Raw genomic sequence first — 27926 nt, 5'->3', positions numbered from 1 at the left:
GTCCCCAGCAGCCCCACGGCTGGGACATGCCACCTCCTCCCCCTCATGAAAAACATCCCTCAGTGACACAGGCAAAAAAAAATACATTTACACCAGTTGGCCATTTGCTAGGAGCAGAAATTTCCAAACCCCATTTCCATAACGTGTGGGCAGGGAATGTTAGAAGAGGAAAACACGTGTGAGCAGAAATATAGAGCAAACACTCCCAGTATTATTCCAGTTCACAGATGCAGGCAGGGGCAGAGAGCAGCTACAGCCATGAAACACTCCATGTCACTGAACAGTTTAAACCAGGTATTTTACCCCATAACACTAGAGTGATCTCACAGCTGAACAAAACACAGCTGCTCAAACTGAAAAACCAGGGCTAAGAGGGAAGAGCCTGATCATGTTCCAGGTGCCCCAGTGGGGGTGACCCAGCAGCATCCACAACCTGCTCAGGTGGGAATCCAGCTGTTCCTGTCCTGGGACAGGAGTCTCAGGTGGATGGAAATGGCTTTGCCTCAGAATATCAGAGCTCCTGCCCAGTAACCACCTCCAATTATTGCTTCACTACCAACAGCAGAACACGAGTGACAGGAGGGGCTGCAGGGTGGGGAGCTCACCCTGAGCCAGGACTCCACACTAACACCTAGAATGGTCTTACAGATGGAGCTAAGCACAACACACCCCAAAAAACCCATCAGAGCAAACGTGTGGAAAATCAACTGCCCTCAAGTACAAGGGAAGCACAGGGGCAGTGCTGGGGGCACACAGGGGGCACAGAGCCAGGAGCTCTGCTGCAGCTTTCCCTGCTGCATGCCAGGTTTGCCCTTCTGCCATCCCAGAGCACTGCCAGGCACGGGCAGGAGCTGGGAGCTCTGCTGTGCCCCAGCAGGGACAGACACACGGACACAGCAGTGCCAGGAGAGGTCAGCACTGCTCACCCTCACTGCAGAGCACAGGACAGGGGCACAGAACATACACAGCCACTCCACGACTCAACAGTACCCACTACTCCATTTGGCAAAATATTTATTCATAATAAATCCGTCCCAAAGCGGTTGGTCACAAAGAATTAACTCCTCTTACATGGTTGGGCTGTAACAATGCTTTTGGTAGAAGTAAATAAACTGTCTCTTTTTCCACAGTGTACAAAAACAAAGAGACACCCAAATGACAGGTAACAGAAGATGGGGGGGAGCTGGGGGACAAAGGCAAAGCAGAGGGGCCTGGCCTGGCAGCAGTGCCACCGTCATTTACCCGTACAGTCCTCAGCCCCTGCCGCTCCCATCCCCAGCACAGCTCTGAACTGCAGGATGATGCTCCAGGAGAGGAATCTGATGCCATGTGGCAGCTCCAGTCACTCTTTCACAGTACTGCATGTCAACACTGGGAATGGTTTCTGATATGGTTTGGACTGCACACAGCACCTGGATGGGAACAGTTCGTTACTCCCACTCCGTGGTTCCCGGCGGCTTCGATGTCAAGTCGTACATCACCCGAGAGATGCCAGGGATCTTCTTGATCTCTGCCACCATCTTCAACACAACCTGTGGGCAGGGCAAACACAGTGTCAGAAAAACTCTGTGAACAGACCTGAAAACCACCCCAGAAAAGCCTGAGGGCAAACTGCTGTGGACACAGGGAAGAGCCTGCTGCTAGCAGCACGCTGGCACCAGGCACAAAATAAAATCAGCTGCAAGAAAAGCCCTGGTCCCCATCAGAGCCATCTCCCAGAGCTCATGTAACCCATGTCACAGGAGTATTTGATGGGCCCAGTTCCCAACAGCACTTACATGACACGCTGTTTATAGTGCAAGCACAAATTAACAGTGCATTGCTCTGTACAGAAAAACACTATTATTACCTCATAAATATGGTTATTCTCTATAACCTCTATATTATTTAGTCACCACACTACCACCTAGCCTTAAAGTGACCATTTTTCATCTTGAGGAATGCAGGGTTTTTGTTTAGGGGTGGGTTTTGTGGTGTTTGGTTGTTTTTAAACACAAACACTGAGATCAAATGAATCCTTATTTTACACAACGGGATAGTTCACATGGCAACCTGAATTTTTCTTTTCATGGATAGGCTGCCTTAAAGTAGAGGACTTCAGCTAAATACAATCACTAAGCAATGCTCCTAAAGTGTGTCTAAAATAAAAGGTCAGTTCTATTCCTACAGTGCATTCCCAGAGGGACAAAATACTTGACTGGACATGGATAAAGTTTCCCATTAAAAAAAAAAAAAAAAAAGAAAAAAAAAAAAAGAAAAGCTTGAACCTGACTGCTGAGTCCTTGTAGTGACCTAAAAAGCAAATAGGACACTGAGATGTTAAACTGCAAGCCCCTGTAAAAGCAGGAGTGCCAAACAAAGGCAATTCCTAATGCCAGGAAATTTCCAATTACTGATGCCAAAATTAATTCCAAATCCCAGGAATGCCTGGGTTATTCTTCCTTCTTTAATTGGCTCAGCACTGCTGGAAATCCTTCAAGTCTATCATACCCATCTGCCAGCCCCTCATTTTGTTAGGGTTGGCTTTTTTTGTTTTGTTTTCCCCCAAAACCACCACAGTATTCTTTCTAATGATTATTTATAAAAGAGTAAAAAAGGTGGTGAGGGGGAATTGAGATGAGGAAGGATGATTGGAGGGCTTGTTTTAGTTTTGTTAAATTATTAGTTGTCATGGTTAATTAATTTATTAATACTTGAAATTTAAATCACTGGTCTATAATGAAATAGAGGTGCTTTCATATGGTGAAAGGTTTAAAGTTTTTAAAGTATAGTAATAGGTATGGGTCAATATAGAGAATTTTGAGTGTGGTCTCTTTTTGGTGTTCATCTTCCTTCTTCATGGTTTCAGGCAGCAGTTTCTGGTTAGTCAGTCAGTGTCACACTGAGGGTCATGAGGATTTAGATATTAGGTTAAAAGTATAATTCTCCATTGGACTGTCCAGCTTCAGGAGACCTTGCAGCAGCTGGATCTTGCTCCATTTTCCCCTTGCTTCTAGCAGGTGGTTGGATGAGCTGTTAAACACTCTGTACTTTAGATAAGATTTAATAAACAACCCAACCCAAACAGGAGAAAATCCATTTCCATCGTGCTTTTGTTAACCCCACCTCTGAGAGAAGGCAAAATAGAGTGAGACTCAGCACTGGTGAGTGCAGAGCTCTCACTGTTAGAACATTTCAGAGAATGACACAGAGAGTGGCTGGCAGCCCTGACCTCCTCGGGCACCTGGAGACTCAGCACTGGTGAGTGCAGAGCTCTCACTGTTAGAATATTTCAGAGTGACAGAGAGTGGCTGGCAGCCCTGACCTCCTCAGGCACCTGGAGACACAGCACTGGTGAGTGCAGAGCTCTCACTGTTAGAACATTTCAGAGTGACAGAGAGTGGCTGGCAGCCCTGACCTCCTCGGGCACCTGGAGACACAGCACTGGTGAGTGCAGAGCTCTCACTGTTAGAATATTTCAGAGAATGACACAGAGAGTGGCTGGCAGCCCTGACCTCCTCGGGCACCTGGAGACACAGCACTGGTGAGTGCAGAGCTCTCACTGTTAGAACATTTCAGAGGGTGACACAGAGAGTGGCTGGCAGCCCTGACCTCCTCAGGCACCTGGAGACACAGCACTGGTGAGTGCAGAGCTCTCACTGTTAGAACATTTCAGAGTGACAGAGAGTGGCTGGCAGCCCTGACCTCCTCGGGCACCTCGCTGCCCGGCGTGGCGGCCACGCCCGTCATGAAGTCGCTGGTGATGAAGGGCCTGATGACCACGGACCTCTGGCACGAGGGCTGCTTCTGCAGGGGGTCCCTGTCGAAGTGCAGCGGGGTCAGGATGATTGGCATCTGGCTGATCTTCCCAGCATAGCCTGCAGCACACACACAGGGCTGTTAGCTGCACATTCCCACCTCTGCTTCCAGCTCCAGAGCAGCAGCTGCTCCTGCATCCTGTGGGATCTGCTCCCTCTGCTGCCACAGCTGCAAACCAGCACTGGGAGCAGCTGTGCCTGCCCCTGGATCCCTGGAAGGATCCCTGGAAGGACCCCTGGAGTGCCCAAGGAACAGGGCTAGGAGCAGCCTGGGATAAGTGGAAATTGTCCCCAAGGACTAGAACAGATGATAATGTCCCTTCCAACCCAAGCCATTCTGAGAGTCTATAAATTGCCACTTGAGATGATCCTCAGCCTTAGCAGGCATGCAGAAAAATCCCAGCTAATCTCTGTTATCCCTCTAATTCACTGTGCATCGGTTGAAGAGTCACTTCCCTTCCCAAATAACATAAAACCATGGAGTTTTGTCAGTCCCCACATCAAGCCCAATAAAGAGATGCTCCCAAATGAACCTTTGAAATATTCTTTGCAACACTCAGGAGAAAGCTCTCCAGTGTCTCTGGCTGGTGGTGGGCAGGCAACTCCAAACAATCACACAAAATCACTGATTTTACAACACCTCCTTCTGACAGGCAATGCACAGCTCCCCAATTTCCCTGCTGCAATGAGGAAAGGTGGAGCTCACACTGCCAGCCCTGGCCTGAGCTGCTGCACAGGGAGGTTTTTACCCTAAACCACAACTCCAGGCTTATTTTTAGGAGCAATTCATTCACACAAAGCCAAGTGTCACCAAAAGTTAGCAAGACACAGCTACAGCTTTACCAACACAGCCAACAGTGTTATCTCAGCCTTCTGAGGTTAATTCTGCACAAATTCTGCTCCTCTGCAAACTGAGCATGGATCCTCAAAGAGAGGGATCCCTTGTAACTTGATTTATACCAAATACAGGCAGGGCTGATGCAGTGCTTCCCACACAGATCACATCTCCAAAGGTAATTAAGTAAAAAACTAAAGAGGCTGAACCTCAGAACTATTTATTCCCAGGCTCTGCCTGTGCAGCACATCCAGGGGACCCTGCAGGGCTGGGGTTGCAGCTTTGACTTCAAGTTAAGAAGTCTGAAACCACCACAGGCTGTGAGCATCATGCTCATGAAGAACTTGGCTTTCCCCAGAAGCAGCATTTAAAAATTATGTCAACTTTCTTCACCTCAGATGAACACTGAAATCAGCAAAGAGAAGGGATTTGGGTGACTGAGTTGCCTGACAGTGGAACACCACAGCTTTGAGCTTTGTGATGTGTTAGAAGCAAATCAGTCTCCCAAACCCCCTAAAATTAATTCCTGGCCTTTAGCTATCAGCTTTTCATTATCATTCCACTAACTGATCACTTTTCTGGAGATATTTTCCTGCAGGTTTTGACAGCACCACTCTGACTGCAGCCATTGCAGGGATCTGGAAACACAGCTGTGACCCCTGGGAGGAGGAGGAGCACCTACCAGACTCCCTGAGAATGTTGTGAGCCTCAAAGTCAGCTTGACGTAAAGTGCTGAGGACTCCTGTGGTCAGGAAGGTGGGGGTGACATCCGTGGGGGGCTCCTTGACAGGGGGGCCAAACACATACACCACTCTGCAACACAGAACAAACCAGATGCACCCAACCTGCTCCTGCAGAGCCACAGGGAGAAAGCACAGCTAGGCACAGTGTGGTGTTTTATTCTGCTTACAATGTTGAACCATAAACCACCCAAACCTCCATTAAATGCTGCACCTTATTGTTAACAAAGGGTGCTAATTGCAATGTTAGAAATCTACAGAAGTACATCTGCAACAAAACATCTTCTGAATTCCAAGCAGTCACATCAACTTTATGTTTTTAATTTCATTCCTTGCATTTCAGCTGCTGCAGAACAAGCAGCAGTTGAGGAGCCTCGTGCATGGATTCACCACAAGGTGCTCACAGCAGCTCTGAGGCTGCAGCCACAAACCAGCAATCCTTGCCTAAAATCCAAAGCACAGACATGCCAGTTTGCACTGTGGGGATTTGTTTGGAACACAAAGTCTGTGAGCACAGCTGGGCAGGAGATCAGCTGTGCCAGTGCCCTCCTCAGTGTCCCTGGAACAGCAGCAGAGCCTGCAGGGACAGCAGAGCCACCAGCACTGTGGGATGTTCAGCAGGGCTGAGTTAAACCCAGCAGAGCTTCAAGAAATCACCAGTGCTCTAAAGCCAGAAACTGGCTTTTATTTTCATTTTTTTTACATACTCCAGAACTGCACAGGCAATCCTGATTTAGCCTTCTTGTGTCCCCTCTGCAGTTAATTTAAACAGGTACCTTGCAATTCCAGGTCTCACCTTTCAGAGTAAAAGCTCTGGCAGGAGGTGTCACTTATGTGAGAAGATGAAGTTTTGCTATCAGCAATTCTAAGCAGTTTTGGCAGAAATCCCACAGCCAGGCAAGGAGGGTATAATTCCCCAGAGCTGATTTCGTGTCTAAGCACCTTCAGCTGCTGGAAAAGTTATGGACTGGGGTAGGTAGAAAATGTATCCTCAGAGAGCTCAATTAAGATCAAACTGCTCAGCTTTGGAGCCCTCCCTGTGCCACCAGAACTGACAGCCCCACACAAATCCCTTCCTGACACAAAGGCAAACCAAACTGCAGCACATCACAGCTCAGCACCAGGCTGGAGCCTTCAGGAGAGATTTGCATAAATTATAGTGAATGCTGCCTAATCCAAGGATATAGGCCAGCAATTTCTTTTCAAGCTGGAAATAAATCCATATTTTGATTTATTGTGTGTTTGTGACCTCTGCATGATACACCTGTCCAACGTGCAAAAATATCCCACCCCAGATTAAACAGGGCAATGTTTGCACCTGCTCAACTCCCATCTATGAGCTGTGCAATTAAAACCAAAGGCAGGTCAGGGCTCACCTGTTGATGTTGTGACACATGCGGGGTATGAGCCTGGCAAGGAACATCAGGGACTCCCAGTGGGGAGAATCTTTACTGGAGATGCCACAGACGTAGCTGTACGAGCGACAGTCACCCTGGGGAGCAGAGCAGCCACCCTGAGTGAGCCCTGCTGCCAGGGCCACTCACAGCCCTTCCTGCAGCACAGTTTGGGAAAACATTCAGCACACACTGAGCTGGTGACACTGAGAGACTGAGCAGGTGAGAAAATACAGAGTGAGAGACAGAGGTGGAAAAGGAAATATTCACGCTCGTATGTAGAAAGCAAGATGGAGGTTTTAGGGTGGAGGCTTGTCCTTCTTCACAGGGTTTAGGTGATATGGTGTGACTGGGTAGAAAATTCTGCATTGTAGGCCACAGGTGGTTGGTTATTGGGTTAAAAGTAAAAATAATTTTGGTGGCTTTTTTTAACTGGACAGTTTGCCCTTAAAAGGCATTGGAGAGAGAGAGATGGGTCTCCATCAGCTTGAAGTGCTGTAGAACTCACTGTAATATAGACAAGAATTAATAAACATCTGAGTCCAAACAAGAAGTACCATCTGGAGCATTCAATCCCCACTCTGGCAGAAAAAGAAAATAAAGCACAAAACAGGGCTGTACCTGCACTCCCACAGTTTTGATTGGTAGCAAGAAGGCATTCAGTGAATGTAGGCTTGTGATCTGCATCAGCTTCTCCTGGTCCTCCTCACTCGTGCACGCCTTCACCCTCTGCAGCAACGTGTGGGGCTGCCCAAGGAGGCAGAGCAACAAACTGGGATTAAATAAAGCTCCCAGCCCCCAAACACAGCTTGCACAGCACAAGTAAAATTGCTATTTAAGTAACTGTTTTAGTCTACATTTACCCCTTGCAACTATTTAAAAGGTGCCTCTCATCTGACAATTAAACATTAGCAAATGCACTTTTCTGGGATTACTCTGCATTTTATGGCATCAGAATTCCTTGTCTTGTAAAGGAAAGGCAGGCTGAAATCCCTGCCCTTCAGGATTTACCAAAAAGGTTCTGGCAGTTGTTTTGAACTCACACCTCAGAGCAGACCCCTGCAGTGACTGACAGCCACCACAAAGGTTAGCACAGTCAGGAGGTGTGGGAGTCAAACATCACCCACTCAGAATTCCAGGTTTTGGATCAGGGCACCTGGCCAGCACCAGCTCCTGCACTTGCATTTACACACCCAGTGATTTCTGGGGTGTGCAAACCTAAAATTATACAACTCTTCCATGGAGGGAAGATCTTTTCTTGACACTATGTGAGCTCATCTGCACAAAGTTTAACACAACAGAATTTGTTTGTTGTTTGAAAGGTAAATAAAGTTCCATTTTCCAGAAATGGTTCAACACTTGTACCAGTCCCAGCAGTAAAAATTCCACTGAACAGCTTCAGCTGAGCTTGGAGGCAGCAATTCTTGAGGAGCACAAACCAGTCCTTTTAACCTCTCAGCAGATAAACCTCACTGCAGGTCACTACAGAACCAACACTCAAAATTAAAATTCAGGATTTCCTTACCTTCTTCACACTTGCAGAAAAATCTGCCACTATTTTCAGGATGTTGTTGGTTTCTGGGAAGTCTTTGCACACATAAGGCTCCTCAGCACAGATCACTCTGATTGCTAGGCCAGGACCTGCAAAGCAACATTGAAAAAAATTGTGCACCAAATAACAAGGAGCTGATTTTAACCTGAAAATGTGGAGAATGATCAGTCTTTGTGTATTCTGCCACTGTGTCTAAGCTTAGCTGTCCTAACACCCTTCAGGACAAAAATAAACCAATCCACAATTATTGACTTTGCTGTTTTCTAGTGGAGAACTCGTGTTAGAAATGCTGAGCATTTAGTTTGAAGGCAACCCATGCCCCTTGGAAAGGCAGAGCCAGGCCATTATTCCAGGTCAGAGCCACGTGGCAGCTCAGGCAGAGCTCACTGCACCTACTGAACTCCTCCTTTGGCTTCTCCCACCAGGGCCAAACAAAGGCTCAATTATAAAACATTATATGTACTTATCAAGCTGCTCCCAAGTCATCTTTTCCTGAAAGACTGTGGTTAAGTAAAAGGCTGAATAGATTTTTTGTGTGTTTAAAGATCAGTTTTGCTACAGTTATTCTGGATCTGCTGAGGAACACTGCTGTGATCCACCAGCTCCATACCTGGGAAGGGATGCCTGGAAACCAGCTCTTCAGGAAGACCAAGCTCTCTTCCCAGCACTCTTACTTCATCTTTGTGAAAATCTTTCAGTGGTTCTATTACTTTACCCTGAAAAAGAAAATTAAAAAAAAAAAAAAAAAAAAAAAAGCATTTTATGCTCCAGCTCACATATCCAAACAAAAAGCCTCAAATGTTTAGGTTCTGGCACCCAAACTGGCCTGACCTCACAGCATCAGTGCCAATGATTCCATAAACACTGGAAAGAAATTCCATGTGAATGTGGGCTTTGTAGAGCAGCTGCAGGACAGAGGGTGAGACCAGGAAGTCCCAGCTTGTGCCAGAAGAATCTGTGGCTCCAGCAGAGCAGACAGAGCTGTAAGGCCAAGCTGGCCCTGCCTGCATGAATTCTGACCTTTCTTGTCTCTGCTGGATGTTCAAACCAGCCCCAAAACACTTTGTGCAGGGATTAGAAATATTAGCAATATTAGAAATGGGGACTGTTAGTTCTCAGAGCTGGTGGCAACAGAGCACCTTGCACCAGATTGCTGGGTGAGGTCTCTCCTGTGCTGTCCTTTCTTAGAATATAACACAGGCAGAGAACTCACCATTCAATGCCAGAAAATCAAACCAGGCAATGTCCCACCTTTGCTGCACATGCCAACACTAAAGAGCTGTGCTGAAAAAGCTTTTCTGGACTTTGGCTAAACAGACCCGTGGCAACAAAAGAAATGCAATAAATTACAGATTACAGCAGGGTCCCAGGGCACAGCAGGGCCCTGTCAGTGGTAGCCACACCAGCAGGAGAGTTTTTGGCTGTGGGTGCTCAGTTTGTGGCACAGGCAGCAGAGGAGTTTTTGGCTTTGTGCTCAGTCTGTGGCAGAGCAGTTTTTGGCTGTGTGTGCTCAGTTTGTGGCAGAGCAGTTTTTGGCTCTGTGTGCCCAGTTCTGGCTGTGCACTCAGTCTGTGGCAGAGCAGTTCTGGCTCTGTGTGCCCAGTTTGGCTCTGTCAGTCTGTGGCAGGGCAGTTTTGTCTCTGTGTGCCCAGCTCTGGCTCTGTGTGCCCAGCTCTGGCTCTGTGTGCCCAGCTCTGGCTCTGTGTCAGTCTGTGGCAGGGCAGTTTTGTCTCTGTGTGCCCAGCTCTGGCTCTGTGTCAGTCTGTGGCAGGGCAGTTTTGGCTCTGTGTGCCCAGTTTGGCTCTGTGTGCCCAGCTCTGGCTCTGTGTGCCCAGCTCTGGCTCTGTCAGTCTGTGGCAGGGCAGTTTTGTCTCTGTGTGCCCAGCTCTGGCTCTGTCAGTCCGTGGCAGGGCAGTTTTGTCTCTGTGTGCCCAGCTCTGGCTCTGTGTGCCCAGCTCTGGCTCTGTGTGCCCAGCTCTGGCTCTGTGTGCCCAGCTCTGGCTCTGTGTGCCCAGCTCTGGCTCTGTCAGTCTGTGGCAGGGCAGTTTTGTCTCTGTGTGCCCAGCTCTGGCTCTGTGTCAGTCTGTGGCAGGGCAGTTTTGTCTCTGTGTGCCCAGCTCTGGCTCTGTGTGCCCAGCTCTGGCTCTGTCAGTCTGTGGCAGGGCAGTTTTGGCTCTGTGTGCCCAGCTCTGGCTCTGTCAGTCTGTGGCAGGGCAGTTTTGGCTCTGTGTGCCCAGCTCTGGCTCTGTGTGCCGAGTTTGGCTCTGTGTGCCCAGCTCTGGCTCTGTGTGCCCAGCTCTGGCTCTGTGTGCCCAGCTCTGGCTCTGTCAGTCTGTGGCAGGGCAGTTTTGGCTCTGTGTGCCCAGCTCTGGCTCTGTGTGCCCAGCTCTGGCTCTGTCAGTCTGTGGCAGGGCAGTTTTGGCTCTGTGTGCCCAGCTCTGGCTCTCTGTGCCCAGCTCTGGCTCTCTGTGCCCAGCTCTGGCTCTCTGTGCCCAGCTCTGGCTCTCTGTGCCCAGCTCTGGCTCTCTGTGCCCAGCTCTGGCTCTCTGTGCCCAGCTCTGGCTCTCTGTGCCCAGGTTGGCTCTCTCAGTCTGGCCCCAGGCACACGCTGCCGTTACCTCCTCGCGCAGTTTGCGGATCAGCTCGGTGTCGTTGTGGTGGGTTTTGATCACCTCAGCCTTGCCACTGGCCACCAGGGAAGCACTCTCAATCAGGTCAGGCCTGAGGGTGCCCTGGGCCAGGAAAACCTCCTCGGGTTTCAGGTTCATCTCCCCGATGACCTCGTTGGCAATCTGCAGGGTGGGCACAGAAAGGAAGAGTTTCAGCACTTCTGGGGCTGTCAAAGCTCTCGGGAAGAATGAATGAATTGTCTGACCCAAGGGAGCTGCAAAAGCACAAATGATCAGCAAACTAAATGCCACTGTCCCACTGCTGAAACATTCCTGCAACCCCAGCTTTTGGTCAACAGAAAATGGCAAAAATGTCTCCAGAGTACAGGAACATCTGTTAAATATTCTCCCTGTCACTTCCCAAAGGCTTTTGGGGTGACCCACAGCTCATACAAGCACCAGTGCCTCTGATTAAACAGTAAAAGATGCACCCACAACATTTAAAAACTTCAGCCCAACAACAAATAAACAATACCTTAACAAAGGTGTCACCGATAATTTTTCTCTTTTCTTCAGGACTTGTAGTCATATTTAAGGTCTTGCTAATTCTTTTACGTGGAGTTCTGTCCTCATCTGAGATGGGCAGAGTTGTTGTGCCATTATAGAATGAATGGGCTGCATTCACCACTGCAGGAAATCACAGAGATTTTTATTGTTTTTACAAAAAAAGATTTTCAAGCAGGTTGCAAAACCAAAGTTGCACTTTATTGCTTTAAAAAAAAAAAACAACGAAAATTAAAAATAATTTCCTTTGACTGTTAACTGCACGGAATAGGGCTGCTCAATACCTCAAAAATTAATTTCAACAAAAGCCTTTTATTTCTATTAACCTATTACTTCTTCCATATTGTGAGATTAGGCAACCACATGCAAGTCCAGTTCTTGCTTCCCTCTTAGCCTATAATTTACTTGCTTTAAATAGTTTACAGGACAGTGTTTCCCCAAGGCCTTTCTGCAACCAAAATTAAATGATGCACTGTTTACTCATGCTACATTATACCTCTTAATTTAGAGAGGCTCCCAACCCAGAGATCAGCTGGGAGGCTCTCTGGCATCTCCTACCAGCACTGAACACCCTGACCTACAGAAGGAGCATTTGCAGCAAAGGGATTCCCTCAATTTGGCTGCCTGCCAGAATCCAAGTTTATTGCTCCACAGAGTGCAAGAATAAGACATGGATTTTCCACTTAAAAAAAAAAAAAAAAAGTAAAAATAAATGTAGAAAAATGTGTTTAGAATAAAGCTGGAGACACTTCAGCCAGTGCCACACTGCCTGAGCAGAACACAGACAGACCCTGGACAAGGCACAGATTCCCAGAATTTATTATATTTATTATCTTGAGGGCACCCCCTGCTCAGCCACATCTGGGCACCCCCTGCTCAGCCACATCTGGGCACCCCCTGCTCTCTCAGTTAATTCCTTCACAGAACCACAAAGGATGGAAAAGACTTCCCAGACCACTGAGTCAGCCTTTGACCAACCAACACCTTGTTCTCAAAAAGTCACTCCAAAACCATTAAAATGCACCTTTCAAAGCAAGAAATCATTTTGGGAAAACCACACAACCACCAGAGCTGAGGGTGAATTTTGGGAAAACCACCACAACCATCAGGCCTGAGGGTGGAGTTTGGGAAAACCACCAGAACCATCAGCCCTGAGGGTGGAGTTTGGGAAAACCACCATAAACATCAGTCCTGAGGGTGAATTTTGGAAAAAAACACCAGAACCATCAGCCCTGAGGGTGGAGTTTGGGAAAACCACCAGAACCATCAGCCCTGAGGGTGAATTTTGGGAAAACCACCAGAACCACCAGAGTTGAGGGTGAATTTTGGGAAAACCACCATAAACATCAATCCTGAGGGTGGAGTTTGGGAAAACCACCACAACCATCAGGCCCGAGGGTAAATTTTGGGAAAACCACCAGAACCACCAGGCCCGAGGGTGAATTTTGGGAAAACCACCAGAACCATCAGGCATGAGGGCAGATTTTGGAAAAAACACCACAACCACCAGAGCTGAGGGTGAATTTTGGGAAAACCACCAGAACCATCAGGCATGAGGGCAGATTTTGGAAAAAACACCACAACCACCAGGCCTGAGGGTGAATTTTGGGAAAACCACCAGAACCATCAGGCATGAGGGCAGATTTTGGAAAAAACACCACAACCACCAGGCCCGAGGGTGAATTTTGGGAAAACCACCACAACCATCAGCCCTGAGGGCAGATGGTGGGAAAACCACCACAAGCACCAGGCCTGAGGGCAGATTTTGGAAAGAACACCGGAACAACAGGCCTGAGGGTGGATTTTGGGCAAACCACCACAAGCACCAGCACCCAAATGCCATAAGGAGCAGGGGCAGCAGTGAGGTACCTTTCACCTGGATGCCCAGCTTCTTGAGGGCCTCCTCCACGGCCTGGCTCTCCCTCTTGCGCATGAAGCCGTTGTCGATGTGCACGGCCATGACCTGCTCGCGGTTCAGCGCGCGGTTCAGCAGCGCCGTGCACACCGTGGAGTCCACACCTCCACTGAGGAGAACCTGAAAAAGGGGAAAAAGGGGAAAAAACCACAGTGTGAGCTGGGTATGGGGAACACAATGGAGTCCACACCTCCACTGAGGAGAACCTGAAAAAGGGGAAAAAGGGGAAAAAACCCACAGTGTGAGCTGGGTATGGGGCAATGTGCACACCGTGGAGTCCACACCTCCACTGAGGAGAACCTGAAAAAGGGGAAAAAACCCACAGTATGAGCTGGGTATGGGGAACACAATGGAGTCCACACCTCCACTGAGGAGAACCTGAAAAAGGGGAAAAAACCCACAGTGTGAGCTGGGTATGGGGCAATGTGCACACCATGGAGTCCACACCTCCACTGAGGAGAACCTGAAAAAGGGGAAAAGGGGAAAAACCCACAGTGTGAGCTGGGTATGGGGAAATGTGCACACCGTGGAGTCCACACCTCCACTGAGGAGAACCTGAAAAAGGGGAAAAAACCCACAGTGTGAGCTGGGTATGGGGCAATGTGCACACCATGGAGTCCACACCTCCACTGAGGAGAACCTGAAAAAGGGGAAAAGGGAAAAAGGGGAAAAACCCACAGTGTGAGCTGGGTATGAGGAAATGTGCACACCGTGGAGTCCACACCTCCACTGAGGAGACCCTGAAAAAGGGAAAAAGGGGAAAAAACCCACAGTGTGAGCTGGGTATGGGGTAATGTGCACACCGTGGAGTCCACACCTCCACTGAGGAGAACCTGACAGAAAGGAGAAAAAGGGAAAAAGGGGAAAAACCCACAGTGTGAGCTGGGTATGGGGAACACCGTGGAGTCCACACCTTCACTGAGCAGAACCTGCCAGGAAAAGGGGAAAGTGGAAAAAACCCCACAGAGGGTCAGCAGCACCTGCCAGGGAAAGGGGGAAAAAGCCCTATAGTGGGTCAGCCCTATAGTGGGTCAGCCCTATAGTGGGTCAGCAGCAACCACCAGGGAAAGGGGAGTGATGGAGTTAAAGTCACAGGTGTGCAGTTAAATAGGAGTGTGTGATTTCATACAGTGAAGGGTTTGGAATTAGAAAGTTTTAGAATATAGTAATAAGTATGAGACAAGAGAGAGGATTTTGGGTGTTGTCTCTGTCCTCTTCATGCTTTCAGGTTGGATAGTTAGTGCTGCACTACAGGTCACAGGTCAAAAGTATAATATAGGTCTGAGTTCTTTATTGGACTGTTTAGCTTTAAAAGACCTTGTAACTAGCTAAATTCATCTCCATTTTGTTCACTTTTAGCTGGCAGCTACACGTGTTGCAGAACTCTCTGTACTTTAGATAAGATTTAATAAACAACCAAGCCCAAACATGAGAAAATTCATCTCCTTTGTGTTTTTATCCTGACTCTGAGTGAAGACAGCAGAAAAAGAAGACAAGCCACTGTCTAAGTGGTGCAGTTACCCCAGTGTGTGTGCAGATGAGCTCTGAGGCACTCACCAGGACCTTGGAGGAGCCCACTCTGTCCTTGATGTCCTGGATGCACTGCAGCTCCCTGTTCTGCACGGTGAAGGTGCCGGGGCAGCCCGCGATGTCGTACAGGAAATTCTTCAGGATCATCTTCCCGTTCACTGTGAGGCTCACCTCGGGGTGGAACTGTGCTCCATACAGCTTCTTGGACTCATTTGCTATGCCTGGGACACACAACAGAGCAAAAATGAAGAACTGGAACTGAAGGCACACACCCAAGTCAAGCACGAGGCACAAAGTGGCTCTTTGGGATTTGGTAACTCCAGTGGCTTTCAAACCCCAAATTCTAAGGTGCCAAATTTCCTGTGACATTCTCTGTGATGTTCAAGCCCTGCTTTCAGCACCTACATTACTCTTGCTCAGTTGAACATTCATGCAATATTAAATACAGTAACAAGTTAATAAAGCTTTAATAATTAAACAGTGCTTGGCTTGTACTGTTCCAGAGCACAACCCAAACCCCTCTGGCACTGCACAGGTCTCCCTCTCCCCTGCCTTAAGGGCTCAGATGTTTTATTTCTAAGATAAACAATACATGGATGCTTTTAAATGATATAAACTACATAATTAATGCCAACTTCAACCACATTTAAATCAGGAGCATTCCTTTTAAGGTCTATTTCTTTATTATCATGACAGCTCGACATATAAACACACACCAGAAATTGTTTAAAACACTTTATTTATTTGGCAATTAAATAACAAGAGCTATTACTCTGTTGCCATTTGTTTCTAAGTCCAGTCTGCCATAATTCTTTACTTTACCTAACATTATCAGAAGACAAATTCAGGATAAAATAAATACCTGCTATGATGTTCCCAGACTGTGCCACCACTTTGAATCCATCAGCTACTTTATCCACACTATCTCCATGAGTGAGGAGCACGAGCTCTTCCTTCTGAAGGCCCCTACACCAGGATTAAAAACTAGAATCAGCTCAAGAAAGAACAAAGACATAGCTCCCTTTCTTTCCAAGAGATGTCCTGAGGGATTCCAACAGGAGAACATCTCCATAGACCAGGACACTGGAAATGTCTGCAGGATTTCCTTCCCAGCAACATCCACCTGCAGCCCTTGGGAGCTGCCCAAGTCTGTCCAACAGAGCCCTCCTGCAAGAGGAACTGATCTGAATGCTGAAGGGTTTGTGGCTTTCTCCTTATCAACACCCTGAAGTCCCCTCTTGGACATGGGAGCCATCTGCAGTCAACCAGGATACTGGCAGTCTTGCTTTTTAGTTCAACAAAGTGAAATTTTATTTTTCAAAACTGTGTTTCCAGGACAATTTGGGCCATCAGACAGTTCTGCAGGAGCCCCACAGAAGGAAGATAATAAATCTGGAACACCAGGGATGAGTAAACTGTCAGACTTTCTACAGGGAACTTGAAAACCATCAACATTACCAAGAAATCTAATTCTGGTTTATAAAACATCACAGAGCCGTTTTAAAGGAAGGTAGAAGAGGAATGGGTTTGGATTTTCTGTGCCCTTTCCAAAACTGAACGGGCACCAACAAATACAAAAGCAGTGCACTGCAGGAGACAGAGCTTAACTCAAATATTCTCAGATCGTGGTGCACTTACAGTGTCTCAATGAAGACTGAAATAAGGAGTTTATACAATATTCCCAGCAAATAAACCTGCTTTTTTAGAGCCAACTGCAAAGTTATCCCTAAGTATGTGTGTCAATGAGTAACCTGCTTATTTGTGACCACACTTGCAGAAGTTTTATTAGAAATTATCAGCTAATTTCACTCTTTTTTAAAAAAAGTAACCTTCCTCTGATCCAGACACAGTTTCCCAGACTGATACTGCTCTGATAGGTGGAAATGTGTGAGCACCTGAAGAGTGAGCAGGTGTTGTCCAGGGTGATGCTGAACACTCCATCCTCCCGAACACTCTTCTTGTGCACTGTGCCTCCAAACACCTTGTTCATCATCTGCAGAGCCAAAGGAGACAACATGAGAAACCCCCCAGAGGCTGCACCACTCCAAACCTCCCAGGACTGGCAGCACCTCAGCACATTCCTGCTGTTCTGCAAAGAATTCCCTTCAGAATGAATCCCTGCTCTGTGCTGTTCCCCTCTGCCAGCACAGCTGGGGGCAGTACCCACAGGTACTGATTATCTGCACAATCATCTATATCCCATAGTGTGCAGCTCCTTCCCTCAGAAACAGCTGCCCTGCAAACCAGTACAAAAACCTGAATTTATTCCCTTAGCTCTATTTTGTGACTAACCCTGGGAAAAAAACAAGATGCACGAGCCCAAGTCATGCACCTAAAGCATCCCTTGTCTCCCTGAATTTTGTTTTGCTCAGCTGAGATCTACCAGATCCCTGCAGGATCACCAGCAATCCAAAGGTAAGGAGGGGTTATTTCTTTTGCTGTGAGGGAGTTCTTGCTGAGACACTGCTCCACTCTGTTCCAGGAGAGGTGCCCTTCTCATTCCAGCAGAATTAATGACTGACTGACAGGCTGTGTCCACTCTGACAAAAACAGAGTGTGGAACTCAATCCACAGCACTGCAGCAAAGCCATTTATGCAACTGATCCCAGACTGGTTTGGGTTGGAAAGGACTTTACAGTCCATCCAGTGCCACCCCTGCCATGGCAGGGACACCTCCCACTGTCCCAGGGTGCTCCAAGCCCCAGTGTCCAACCTGGCCTTGGGCACTGCCAGGGATCCAGGGTCTCCCCACCCTTCCAAGGAGGAATTTCTCCCCAATCTCCAATCCAAATCTGCCCTCCTTCACTTAAAGGCCATGACAAGACAAGGCAGAGCTGAGAGAGGAACACAAAGGTTGATAACTCAGGTTATCAGGGGCTGCTCCTGTGGCACTGCCTCTGTTTGCAAAGCAGCTCCTCCAGCTCAGCTGGCTGTGGACAATCAGATTTAACAGCTGGACTGGCTGCTGCAGATGCTCCCCAAGGCCAAGGACTCAGTTTTATCTCCCAACAGCACCTGCATCCCATAGCAGATCCCAAGCACTGGTTTTCCTATTGTGAATATGGCTGGGTCGAACCATGGTGCATCTTCTGCATACACAGAGTTTGGTCCTCCAGATATGATGATGGCTCTGCAGACACAACATGAGGAAATCATTAATACAAATATACTGGTTACCTTGAAATCTATTTACTTTAAGCATTAGCACTGTTTCATACCACTCTTAGAGCTGCTACTTTCTAACAAACATTTTAACACAGATATCATAACATGCAGCTTGATTTTTGCTGTCAAACCCAGCAGGTTTTCAGGGAGGGATTTCCCCAGTTTAAACAAAGTCAAATATAAACCCTCATAAAAAGTGCCAGTATTTTAAATTCCTCATAGCCAACTATCAGCTATGAGAGAAGCAGGATGGCTGGGACAAGGGCAGAGTATTAGCACCAAGATATCCATTTTTATATACATATATACACACAATTTAGGAAATCTGTGACATCTGGAGGAGACCCACAGCCAAAAAAACCACTCCCTAACTCCTAAATCTACTAGAAAAAAAAATCCCTTCATCCATTCTGGTTATGCAGACATGGCATTAGCAACAAATTGAGAATTACAAGCACAATACACGGGATCATGTAGAGTTTGGAATTAATATTTCACACTATAAAAGAAAATTAAACCATCTCAAAGGGGAAGAGAGGCTTTTTGCAAACCATAACGATTTACAAGACCATGAACTGCAGAAGCACCAGTTGGGCAACACTTCTGGCTTTAGCCCAGGACCAGACCTTGGACTCAGAACTGTTTGTTTCACAGAGAACACCAAACTCCTCCCGAGCCAGAAACAAAAAAATTAAAGGAGACACAAGTTGCATGAACGGGATGAAATGTATCTAATAATTGTGCTGAGAGCAGAGTTCTCCTGGCTCTGGGCAGCAGCAACAGGCAGCAGCACAAAGAGGGCCAAGGGCACTGCAGCCCCTGCAGCCCAGGAGGGATGGAGCTGCCCTGCCTGCTGGGGTGTCCAGGCCAGCTCTGGGGCCAGCACAGCTGATGTGGCTGTGCTTTCACACAGAACCATCCTGAAAGCTCCTCCCTGCTGTTCTTGCACAGGCACTTCTGCCCAGCCTGGACACAGGGTGCATTTCCTGAATCTGAACTCTCTGCACGGCTGCTGGTGTCACTGCTCCAAATCACTCCATGCACAGAAGCATTTGCTCAAGTGCCAGATGTACAGAATGCTATTTAATATTAATTAGGATCACAGAATGTGTTCCTGGAGCTCTGGCAGCCCTGGGGCTGTGCCCATCCTCTGGGGAAAAACCTTCTCCTAACATCCAGCCCAAACTTCCCCTGACAAAGCTCCAGCTGTTCCCTTGGGCTCTAGGAAGGAATTAAAGGAATACAGCCACACCTATAGATGGAATATTCTTATGACAAATCACAACAGTTATACACTATTCTAGTCAAAAAGCAGAGTCTTAAAAACCTGGGGTTTTTTCATACCAATTGAAATGTGATGTAATACAGAGAGGTTTGCAGTGCGCCCAAGTATTGAAGTAAAAAAAGTGAGTTGAGGCTGAGAGGAGGAATTGCATTTTCTCAGCTGTACAGAAGCCAGAAGCAGCACAGGATGCACAAAAACACCCAGGGGAAAATGTGTGCATGGATACAACAAGGTCAGGACTCCTGCCAGAGCCCAGACTAAACCCAGAGCCCAGACTAAACCCAGAGCCAGGACCTTGTGGGAAATGCTCATGTTCATGCACATTTAGGTGACACTTGTCACTAAAGTGTTCTGAATGTTGAGGAGCTGGCTTTAAACACAACATGTAAAAATGTGATTTAGGAGAACACTGTCTGTTGCTGCCCATCTCAGAGCTGAGCACAGCCCCAGGTGCAGCTCCTCAGCCCATTCCATGAAACACAGGGACCTGACTGTTCCAGGACATGGACCATGCACCAAAACCCTGCAGGAAAACCACAAACCCCACAGTCAGCACAGCTGCTGACCTGCTGGGACTGTTGACTGAGCAGCACTGGACACAAACAGGTTTGTGGACACAGTTACTGACCAGCCTGGGTGACCTGGAACCTCCACCCCAGCCTGGAGCAGTGACCTGCAGGAAGAGGCTCTGCCACATTTTACACTGCAGCTATTTGCCATCACAGGTCCTACAGCTCTAATCCCAATACTCTGAAGAGCTTTCATCTGTTCTGAAGTTCTCCCTGCTGCAAACCTGTATCAACTTCACTAATTATCATTGATTGGAAAAATGCACTTCTGCAGCACTGTCTTATCTGTTACAGAGCTCAGCCAAAATCCCACATGCACTGATTTCTGGATTTGTACCAAACTGACAAGTAAGTACAAATCTTTGGTGATTTGTAGACTTCAGGGTATTTATTCTCCACCCACAGAAGAGATGTATATCCTAAAAAGCCTAACAAAACATGAAAAATTAATGTACAAAGCAGTAATTTTGAGACCTTTCTTGGCTGCAAACAATGAGTGATATTGTCAACTACAGGGATTTTTTTTAGTTGTTTCCCAGAAACATCTGGCATGATTTACCACAAACTAGTTAGCTTTAAAAAGAAATTTTTAGAAGCCCACAAAAAATTCAACAGGTAAAACAGCAAAAATCATCTACATTTTGGCAGATATTTAAAATGCACAATAAACTATTCTTGTAGAGAAAAACAGTCTGTCCCTGTAAAAAACAAGAAAACTGTCCCATGGGAATCAGTCAAGAAAATATGTAAACTAACCCAAAATAGAGGGATTTCACAGACAAACACCCTGGCCATTTACTGACCAATAAACTCAGTGGATTGTTGCCAGTGAGGTCTAACAGTGCCTGCTGATATTTCCTATCAATAAGAGCTTTGAGAATACAGATTTGGCTTTTCCTGCATGAAGAGTCCTCTCTGCTCATTGCTGCAACATGCTCAGGCAGAATCACTGACACCACTGGCACCAGGGCTCTGCCCAGGAGAAGGGGAGTGCTGGAACCCAAAAACCTGGAGTTTTAAACTTTCTGTGCTTCCTGACACTGACCCCCAGGAGAACACTGTTTTGATTTGAGGCTTCCAAATTTGAGTGATGGAGTTAAAGTCAAGAGTGTGCAATTAGAACAAAAGTGTGCAATTTTACATGGTGAAGGGCTTGGAATTTAAGGTTTTCAGAACATAGTGATAGGTATGAGACAAATTGGAAGCTCTTAAGTGTCACCCCATCTTCCTTTTCTGTTCCTTCTTCCTAGTTTCAAGTAACAGTTTTTGGCTGGACAGTCAGTGCAGCACTGCAAGTCACAAGTGCTTAGTTATTAAGTCAAAAGTACAAATAATATTAGTGTTATCTCTTTATTTAACTGTTTAAAGCTCAGTCCAGTTCCATTTTGCTCCCTTCCAGCAGCTAGAAGTGCTGCAAAACTCTCTGTACACCAGGTAAGATTTAACACCCAGCCAAGTGCCAGCAGAGCACAGCTCAGCCCCTGGTGCCCTGAGCCCCAGGTAAGATTTAACATTTAATATCCATCCAAGTGCCAGCAGAGCACAGCTCAGCCCTGATGCCCTGAGCCCCAGGTAAGATTTAGCATTTAACACCGAGCAGAGCACAGCCCAGCCCCGGTGCCCTGAGCCCCAGGTAAGATTTAACATTTAATATCCATCCAAGTGCCAGCAGAGCACAGCCCAGCCCCAGTGCCCTGACCCCCAGGTAAGATTTAACATTGAACACCCAGCAGAGCACAGCCCAGCCCCGGTGCCCTGAGCCCCAGGTAACATTGAACACCCAGCAGAGCACAGCCAGCCCCAGTGCCCTGAGCCCCAGGTAACATTGAACACCCAGCAGAGCACAGCCAGCCCCAGTGCCCTGAGCCCCAGGTAACATTGAACACCCAGCAGAGCACAGCTCAGCCCCGGTGCCCTGAGCCCCAGGTAAGATTTAACATTGAACACCCAGCAGAGCACAGCCCAGCCCCGGTGCCCTGAGCCCCAGGTAACATTGAACACCCAGCAGAGCACAGCCAGCCCCGGTGCCCTGAGCCCCAGGTAACATTGAACACCCAGCAGAGCACAGCCAGCCCCGGTGCCCTGAGCCCCAGGTAACATTGAACACCCAGCAGAGCACAGCCCAGCCCCGGTGCCCTGAGCCCCAGGTAACATTGAACACCCAGCAGAGCACAGCCCAGCCCCGGTGCCCTGAGCCCCAGGTAAGATTTAACATTGAACACCCAGCAGAGCACAGCCAGCCCCGGTGCCCTGAGCCCGCTGCAGAGCCAGGAGGCTCAGCCCGTACCGGAATCCCTGCTCGCGGATGGCGAAGGCCGGCGTCTCCAGCGGGAAGATCTCGGACTGCACGAAGAGCTCGCGCACTCGCCGGTCGATCACCTTGCCGTACTGCGCGCCCGCGTCCAGGATCACCACGGCGCCCTCGTAGTGCTGCTGCCCATCCTTGAGCTCCGCCGCCGCGTTCTCGGGCTGCCAAGGGCACGGCAGCGCGTCAGGGGCGCGGGGGACACCCGTACCCCGTCAGGGATCCCAGGGAATCACCCGTACCCCGTCAGGGATCCCAGGGAATCCACAGCACCCACGTCAGGAATGCACGGAGACACCCGTACCCGTGTCAGGGATCCCAGGGAATCACCCGTACCCGTGTCAGGGATCCCAGGGAATCACCCGTACCCGCGTCAGGGATCCCAGGGAATCACCCGTACCCCGTCAGGGATCCCAGGGAATCACCCGTACCCGCGTCAGGGATCCCAGGGAATCACCCATATCCATGTCAGAGATCCCAGGGAATCACTGAACCCCATGCTGGGGATCCTGCAGTCACCCATACCAGAAATCCCATGGAATCACCATCACCCATGTCAGAGATCCCAGGGGATCAATGGCACCCACATTAGAGATCCCACTGAGTCCCCCACACTCTCAAACCCCGCAGGATCACCAGGACACGAGGCTGGACAAGCCCTCTGCCAGCTGCCCACCCAACCCACCCCCACGGGCACCACTGACCCGTGGTGACCAGCACCCCAAACCCTGAGAGCCACCCCACACATTACTGGGACCCCTCAGGGATGGGACCCCAGCACCCCCAGCTGCTTCACCAACCCTCCTCTGACAGCCCACTGACTAAGCCAGGGCTCTTCAACAGCTAGCATGTGCAAGGCTTTGCTAATTAGCTATGCTAATTTATGATAAGAATGATAAAGGCCGGCCAAGAAACTTCAAAATGACAAAAAAAAAAAAATTTAAAAAGAAATAAAAGAAAAAAATCATGATGGTTATAAGGACCAGTTAAGGCACAGGCAAGATAAGGGTGCTGGAACCAGCACAGAACATCCACCCCAAGCAAAGACAACATCCCCCAAACCAAACAGGGCACAAATTAGGGAAAGAAAATGCTAATGATCTAATGAAGGCAGAGCTTTCCACAAGCAAGAGCTCATATGCCCTGATCACCATCTGCAGCCACTCCATCTTTTTGCATTTTCCAGTTCCACACGAAGCCCAGCACAGCCCATGAGCATTGGCCTTTTTCTCAGGCAAAACAGCACAAAAATCCAACAAAAAAATGTTTTTTCCCCTGTCACGCTGTCTCATATGCTGAACTTCACTTGACATTACCTCCTGGAGAGGATAAAAAGGGGAAATTGAGAACAAATGTTGCTGCTAAATGAGTAAAAAAAAACCCAAAAACCAACATTTTGAGTGCAGCATTTGAGCAGATTGCACCTCAGAACAAAGCAGTGATTCCCTCTGAGCCCCTCACGTCTGAACTTCCTTAGCCAACTTTGGCTAAATCTGAAAGAGTGCTAAAAAACACAAGGCCAAGTTTTTTCATTAAAAAAAAAAATAAATGAGAAGAAGCAGCTATTCCATGGAAGTGTCCTTATCAGAGCAGCTCCAAGGAAGAATCAGCAGCCAACACCAAAAATGTGCTGCCTAAAGAATTGAATTGAATTCTCTTAGGGTGTTCTCCCCCTAACTTAAATCTTACCCTGTTTCCTTGTTAATGCACAAAGTGGCAAGGGTTTTATTTTGGCAAAGCTGCCTCCAAACTCCTTGGAGCTCCATTTCAAGTTTTACTGAGGGCAGGTTGTTCTGCTGGTTTGGACCAGGCAGCAGAACCTGTGTTCCCATCACTGCTGCTCAAGCATTTCCACCTGGGGCAGGAATTCACCTGAGAGCATTGTCCTGCTGGGACACAACCTCCCAGCAAACACACTGGAAACTTCCAAAGTTCACACCAGCTGGAAGAGGTTTTATCTTAATTAAAACATAAGTGGGAGGAAAAAAAATTAGTGCTAAATCCCTCAAAAGCCTAAATCCAGGCTAAAATCAGATATTTAATTTTTGTCCTTCAGCAGGCAGACAAGTTGCCTGATGGGGAGCTCTTAATGACTTTTAGTCCTGGGTTACACAATTTAAAAGTGCATGTTTTGGAGGAGAGCAGACTTTAGCAGCACTGACCCCTTCACACCCCCAGTGAGGCAGAGCCACAGAACTGTCCTCCCTTCCAGGGCAGGGAGGGAATCACTTTTACAGTGATTCTGGGCATTTTCACCTGGCAATTTCAATATTAGCACCTCTTGCAAGACACACCAACATCCTTATTCTTTCCTGAGCCCATCTTTGGGAAAAACACTATTCCTTGCTAGTGCTATGTTCTTTATTTCAGACTTTAATTGTTTCAGAGCAGTAGGTTGTGTCATTTAGGGACACAACTCTGCAGCCCTCTCACAAAAAACAAAACAAAACAAAAAAAAGACTCAACAGAAGTTAGTGTTGGTGTCAGCTCAGCTGGACTGACAGCCAAGCATCTACACCCAATAAATAAATCTGGCTTTCAGAGCCCTACCCCGGATGTTTTGGGCAGGCAGATGTGGTTAATGGAGGCATCAGCAACATCTGTGGGGGAGACAGAAGTGTGACAACAGGAAGAGCCTGAAGTTACATGAGGAGTAGCTGGAGAAGCACAGTTAAATCAGCATCAGCAGCTGTGTCCTGAACCAGCACCTCCCTCAGACTCCAGCAGAAGCAGCACAGCAATCCAGACTCCTCTGAAATAACCAGGCAGGTGAGGGGGTTCAGGACTAAGAGCCCAACACACACCACCATAAACCACAGGCAAAAAGGGAAAAAAAGGCAGAAAAGTCATCACAGGATCTGGCTTTACTTACTGAAAGGCACAGTTCCAAGGGTAGGGGTTTTAACCCTAAATTTACCATGGGAAACTTCATTTGATGAAATGCCAAAAGGAACAGCTGCTGGTGGTGTGCAGCTGAGCTCTGTACACCACAGGGGTGCCAGCAGAGAGATTTAGAGGACAGCAGACAGCTCCTGCAGGGGTGGATGGGGTGTAGGGAGCCAGCACCTCTTCCTGCTGGGGGCCGAACAGCCCCTAATGAAAGCTCTTTTTCCTCTCAGTACAGGGAGAACCAGAGCTCCTTGTCTTCTGGTCTAATCTCACAAAAACCTGGAGAACTTGCAGGTTTTGAGACTCCTGTGGAAGGTGCTCTGACACCTGTCCCAGGCAGTCCAGGCACCATGAGCAGGACTAAAAACTTGTGCAGAAGAGAGAAGAAAGTGTCAATTCAGGTAATTCAAATCACAGGTACCCTGAATGCCACTGACCCGAGACATGGCACCAGGGTCCCATCTGAGCTCTGGTCACCCCAGCTGTGCTGCCACACCGAGGGTCAGCCTCATTCAGCCATGGTAACACTGGGACAAAAACCTTCCGTCACTGCTGCTCTTCTGGTGTCAAAACCAAATAATTCCGAGTTCTCCAGTGAGCTGAGGCAGGAGAACTGGAACCAGGCTTGGGCTACCAGCCAAGCACACCACAAATCCTGTTCCTCACCGACCTGTCTAGTGCCTTAAACTGAGTGTGCAGGCTCCTAACAGCCCACTTGTGCAGAATCAGGGGATTTTTCAGCTTTTCACACACCCACATGCTCGCAGGTTGGTCATTAATGTGATTTAGAAACTACATTTCCATGCAGACCAGTCCCATCCTGGAGCACTGGGAAGTGGCAGCAGCTCCTCTGTCTGAGCCCTCAGCCCTGAGCTTTCACCCACACCAGGAACCCAGGACAAGCCTAAACCAGGAGCCTTGATCTCGCACTTTCAAGCCGACACAGGTTTTACAAGGATTTAATTGTTTCCCTGTGGTATTAAAATTCGGCAGGTCTAAGAATGCTCACTCATATTTCCAAATATAACAGGAATGTAGCTCCCTCAAACCCAGGCCATCCCCAAAACCGAGACAAGAACCCCCCAAATTATTATATCAGGGGAATTTTAACAGACACGAGTCTCATGCTGGGAGCCGGTCCCTACAGAACCCGCTCCCACTCGTGCAGGAGGAGCCGTGAGCTCCCTCCCCATCCCCACTGACAGGGAGAACTCAACCCGCAGGAGCAGCCCCGGCCAGGAACAGCGTGCCAGAAAACTTGATCAAGGACGAACCGAGCACTCAAAAACCCCTTCACAGCTTCTTGCAAACTAGATAAAGAGCCGAGAACAAGGGAGGAGAGGAGTACAGGTTGTGAGCACGGCCAAGGAACAGCGTGTCAGAAAACTTAGAGAGGGACCGAGCGAGCAGTCAAACCCGAGCACAGTCACAGTTTTGGCAAGCTAGATGAAGAAACCGGAGAAGGTGTTTAGCGGCGTAGAGCAGCGGCTCGGGGCTCGGCTGAGGAGCTGCATTATCAGAAAGAGCTGCGAGTTGCCAAAGCGCACGGCTCGCTCCGAGCCCCGTGTGCCACGCGGACACGTGCGCGCCGTGCCGCTGTCGCCGCAGCGGGACACGGGGCCAGGGCTGGCGGGGAGCTCCGCCCGACGAACCGAACCGAACCGGCCCGGCTGGCAGCGGGCACACAGCGGCACAGGCCGCACGCAGGGGAATTAATCAGTTAATTAATGAATTAGCGCTGCGGCTGCGGGCGCGGGCGGTCCCCGTTTTCCCCCGGTGCCGTTCCCCGCCCGGGCCGCGGGGCCCCGCCATGTGCCCGGGCGGGCAGCGCCGAACCGAGCCGAGCTGAACCGGGCCGAAGCCCCGCACCCCCCGGGCGCAGCACTGACCTTGGTGTCCCCGTTGCACAGGGCCATGGGGGCGGCGGGCAGCGCGAAGAAAGGGCCGCGAGGAGCCGCGGCCGCGATGAGCTAATGCCGCCCGCGGGAGGAGGAGCCGCGGCACGGCCGCTCCGGCGGAAGGGGAGGAGCGGCGGGGTCAGGGCGGGGCGGGATGGGGACACGGCGGGGACACGGCGGGGACAGCCCCGCGCACGGCTCGGCTCGGCTCCCCGCCGGGCTTCGGGCTCACGCGGCTCTGTGGTCAGGGTAAAAGCAATCGGAGCTTTGCAGTCAGTGGGGTTTTGTGCATCAGCATCCTGCGGTGTCACGGATCGCTGGCTGGGCTGGGCTGGGCTGGGAGGGACCTAAAGCCCGTCCCAAGCCATGGGCAGGACTCCAGGGCTGCTCCAAGCCCTGTCCGTGCTGGCCTTGGACGCTGAACCTGCTGTGCCTGCTCGGTGAACTCCCCAGCGGGCACTGGAGAACGGGGCTGCACCCGCGGAACACTCCTGGGGTTTTGATGCCTTTCCCTGAGCATCAGTTTAAATAGAGGCAATAAAGGAAGGGGTGAATGAAGGAATTCTGGTTAAGATGAAATCACACACCAACATCTGCTTCTGTCAGCTTCCAAACAGTTCTGTCCTGAGGCTGATACAAACGTACAGGTTTTGTTCAAACCCGGGATTTCTGGTCTGTTGTTTTTTGGGATGTGTCATTCTTTTACAGTTCTATTTACATTGGCATTCAAGCAGGGTCATCTCGGAGCAGATGACTGTGTCCAGATAGGTCTGCAATACTCCCAGTGAGAGACTCCACACTGTCTCTGGTCTCTGTTCCAGTGCTCGCAGGAAAGATTTTCCTCCTGTCGAGGTGGAACTCCCTGGGGTCAGTCCCTGC

The 27926-nt window shown here is 48.8% G+C and overlaps 1 protein-coding gene across 1 annotated transcript; it reads right to left on the bottom strand.

Annotated features, from left to right (window-relative positions):
• Window positions 1–997: 997 nt before the first annotated feature.
• GMPS (guanine monophosphate synthase) lies at window positions 998–27209 on the bottom strand. The gene is made up of 16 exons (XM_079315144.1): window positions 27039–27209; window positions 22243–22424; window positions 17952–18066; window positions 16832–16929; window positions 15799–15902; window positions 14964–15157; window positions 13361–13526; window positions 11463–11614; window positions 10937–11110; window positions 8929–9034; window positions 8292–8407; window positions 7388–7513; window positions 6749–6864; window positions 5315–5445; window positions 3685–3857; window positions 998–1532 (listed from the first exon to the last, which is right to left on the bottom strand). The coding sequence occupies exons 1-16, from the start codon at window positions 27063–27065 to the stop codon at window positions 1431–1433; spliced, it is 2082 nt and encodes a 693-aa protein (XP_079171270.1). The 5' UTR covers window positions 27066–27209; the 3' UTR covers window positions 998–1430.
• Between the last annotated feature and the right edge of the window lie 717 nt (window positions 27210–27926).

Source organism: Erithacus rubecula (assembly GCF_903797595.1).
Source record: "Erithacus rubecula genome assembly, chromosome: 11".
In the NCBI taxonomy this organism is placed as follows: domain Eukaryota; kingdom Metazoa; phylum Chordata; class Aves; order Passeriformes; family Muscicapidae; genus Erithacus; species Erithacus rubecula.
This window is presented reverse-complemented; position numbering and strand designations above follow the sequence as displayed.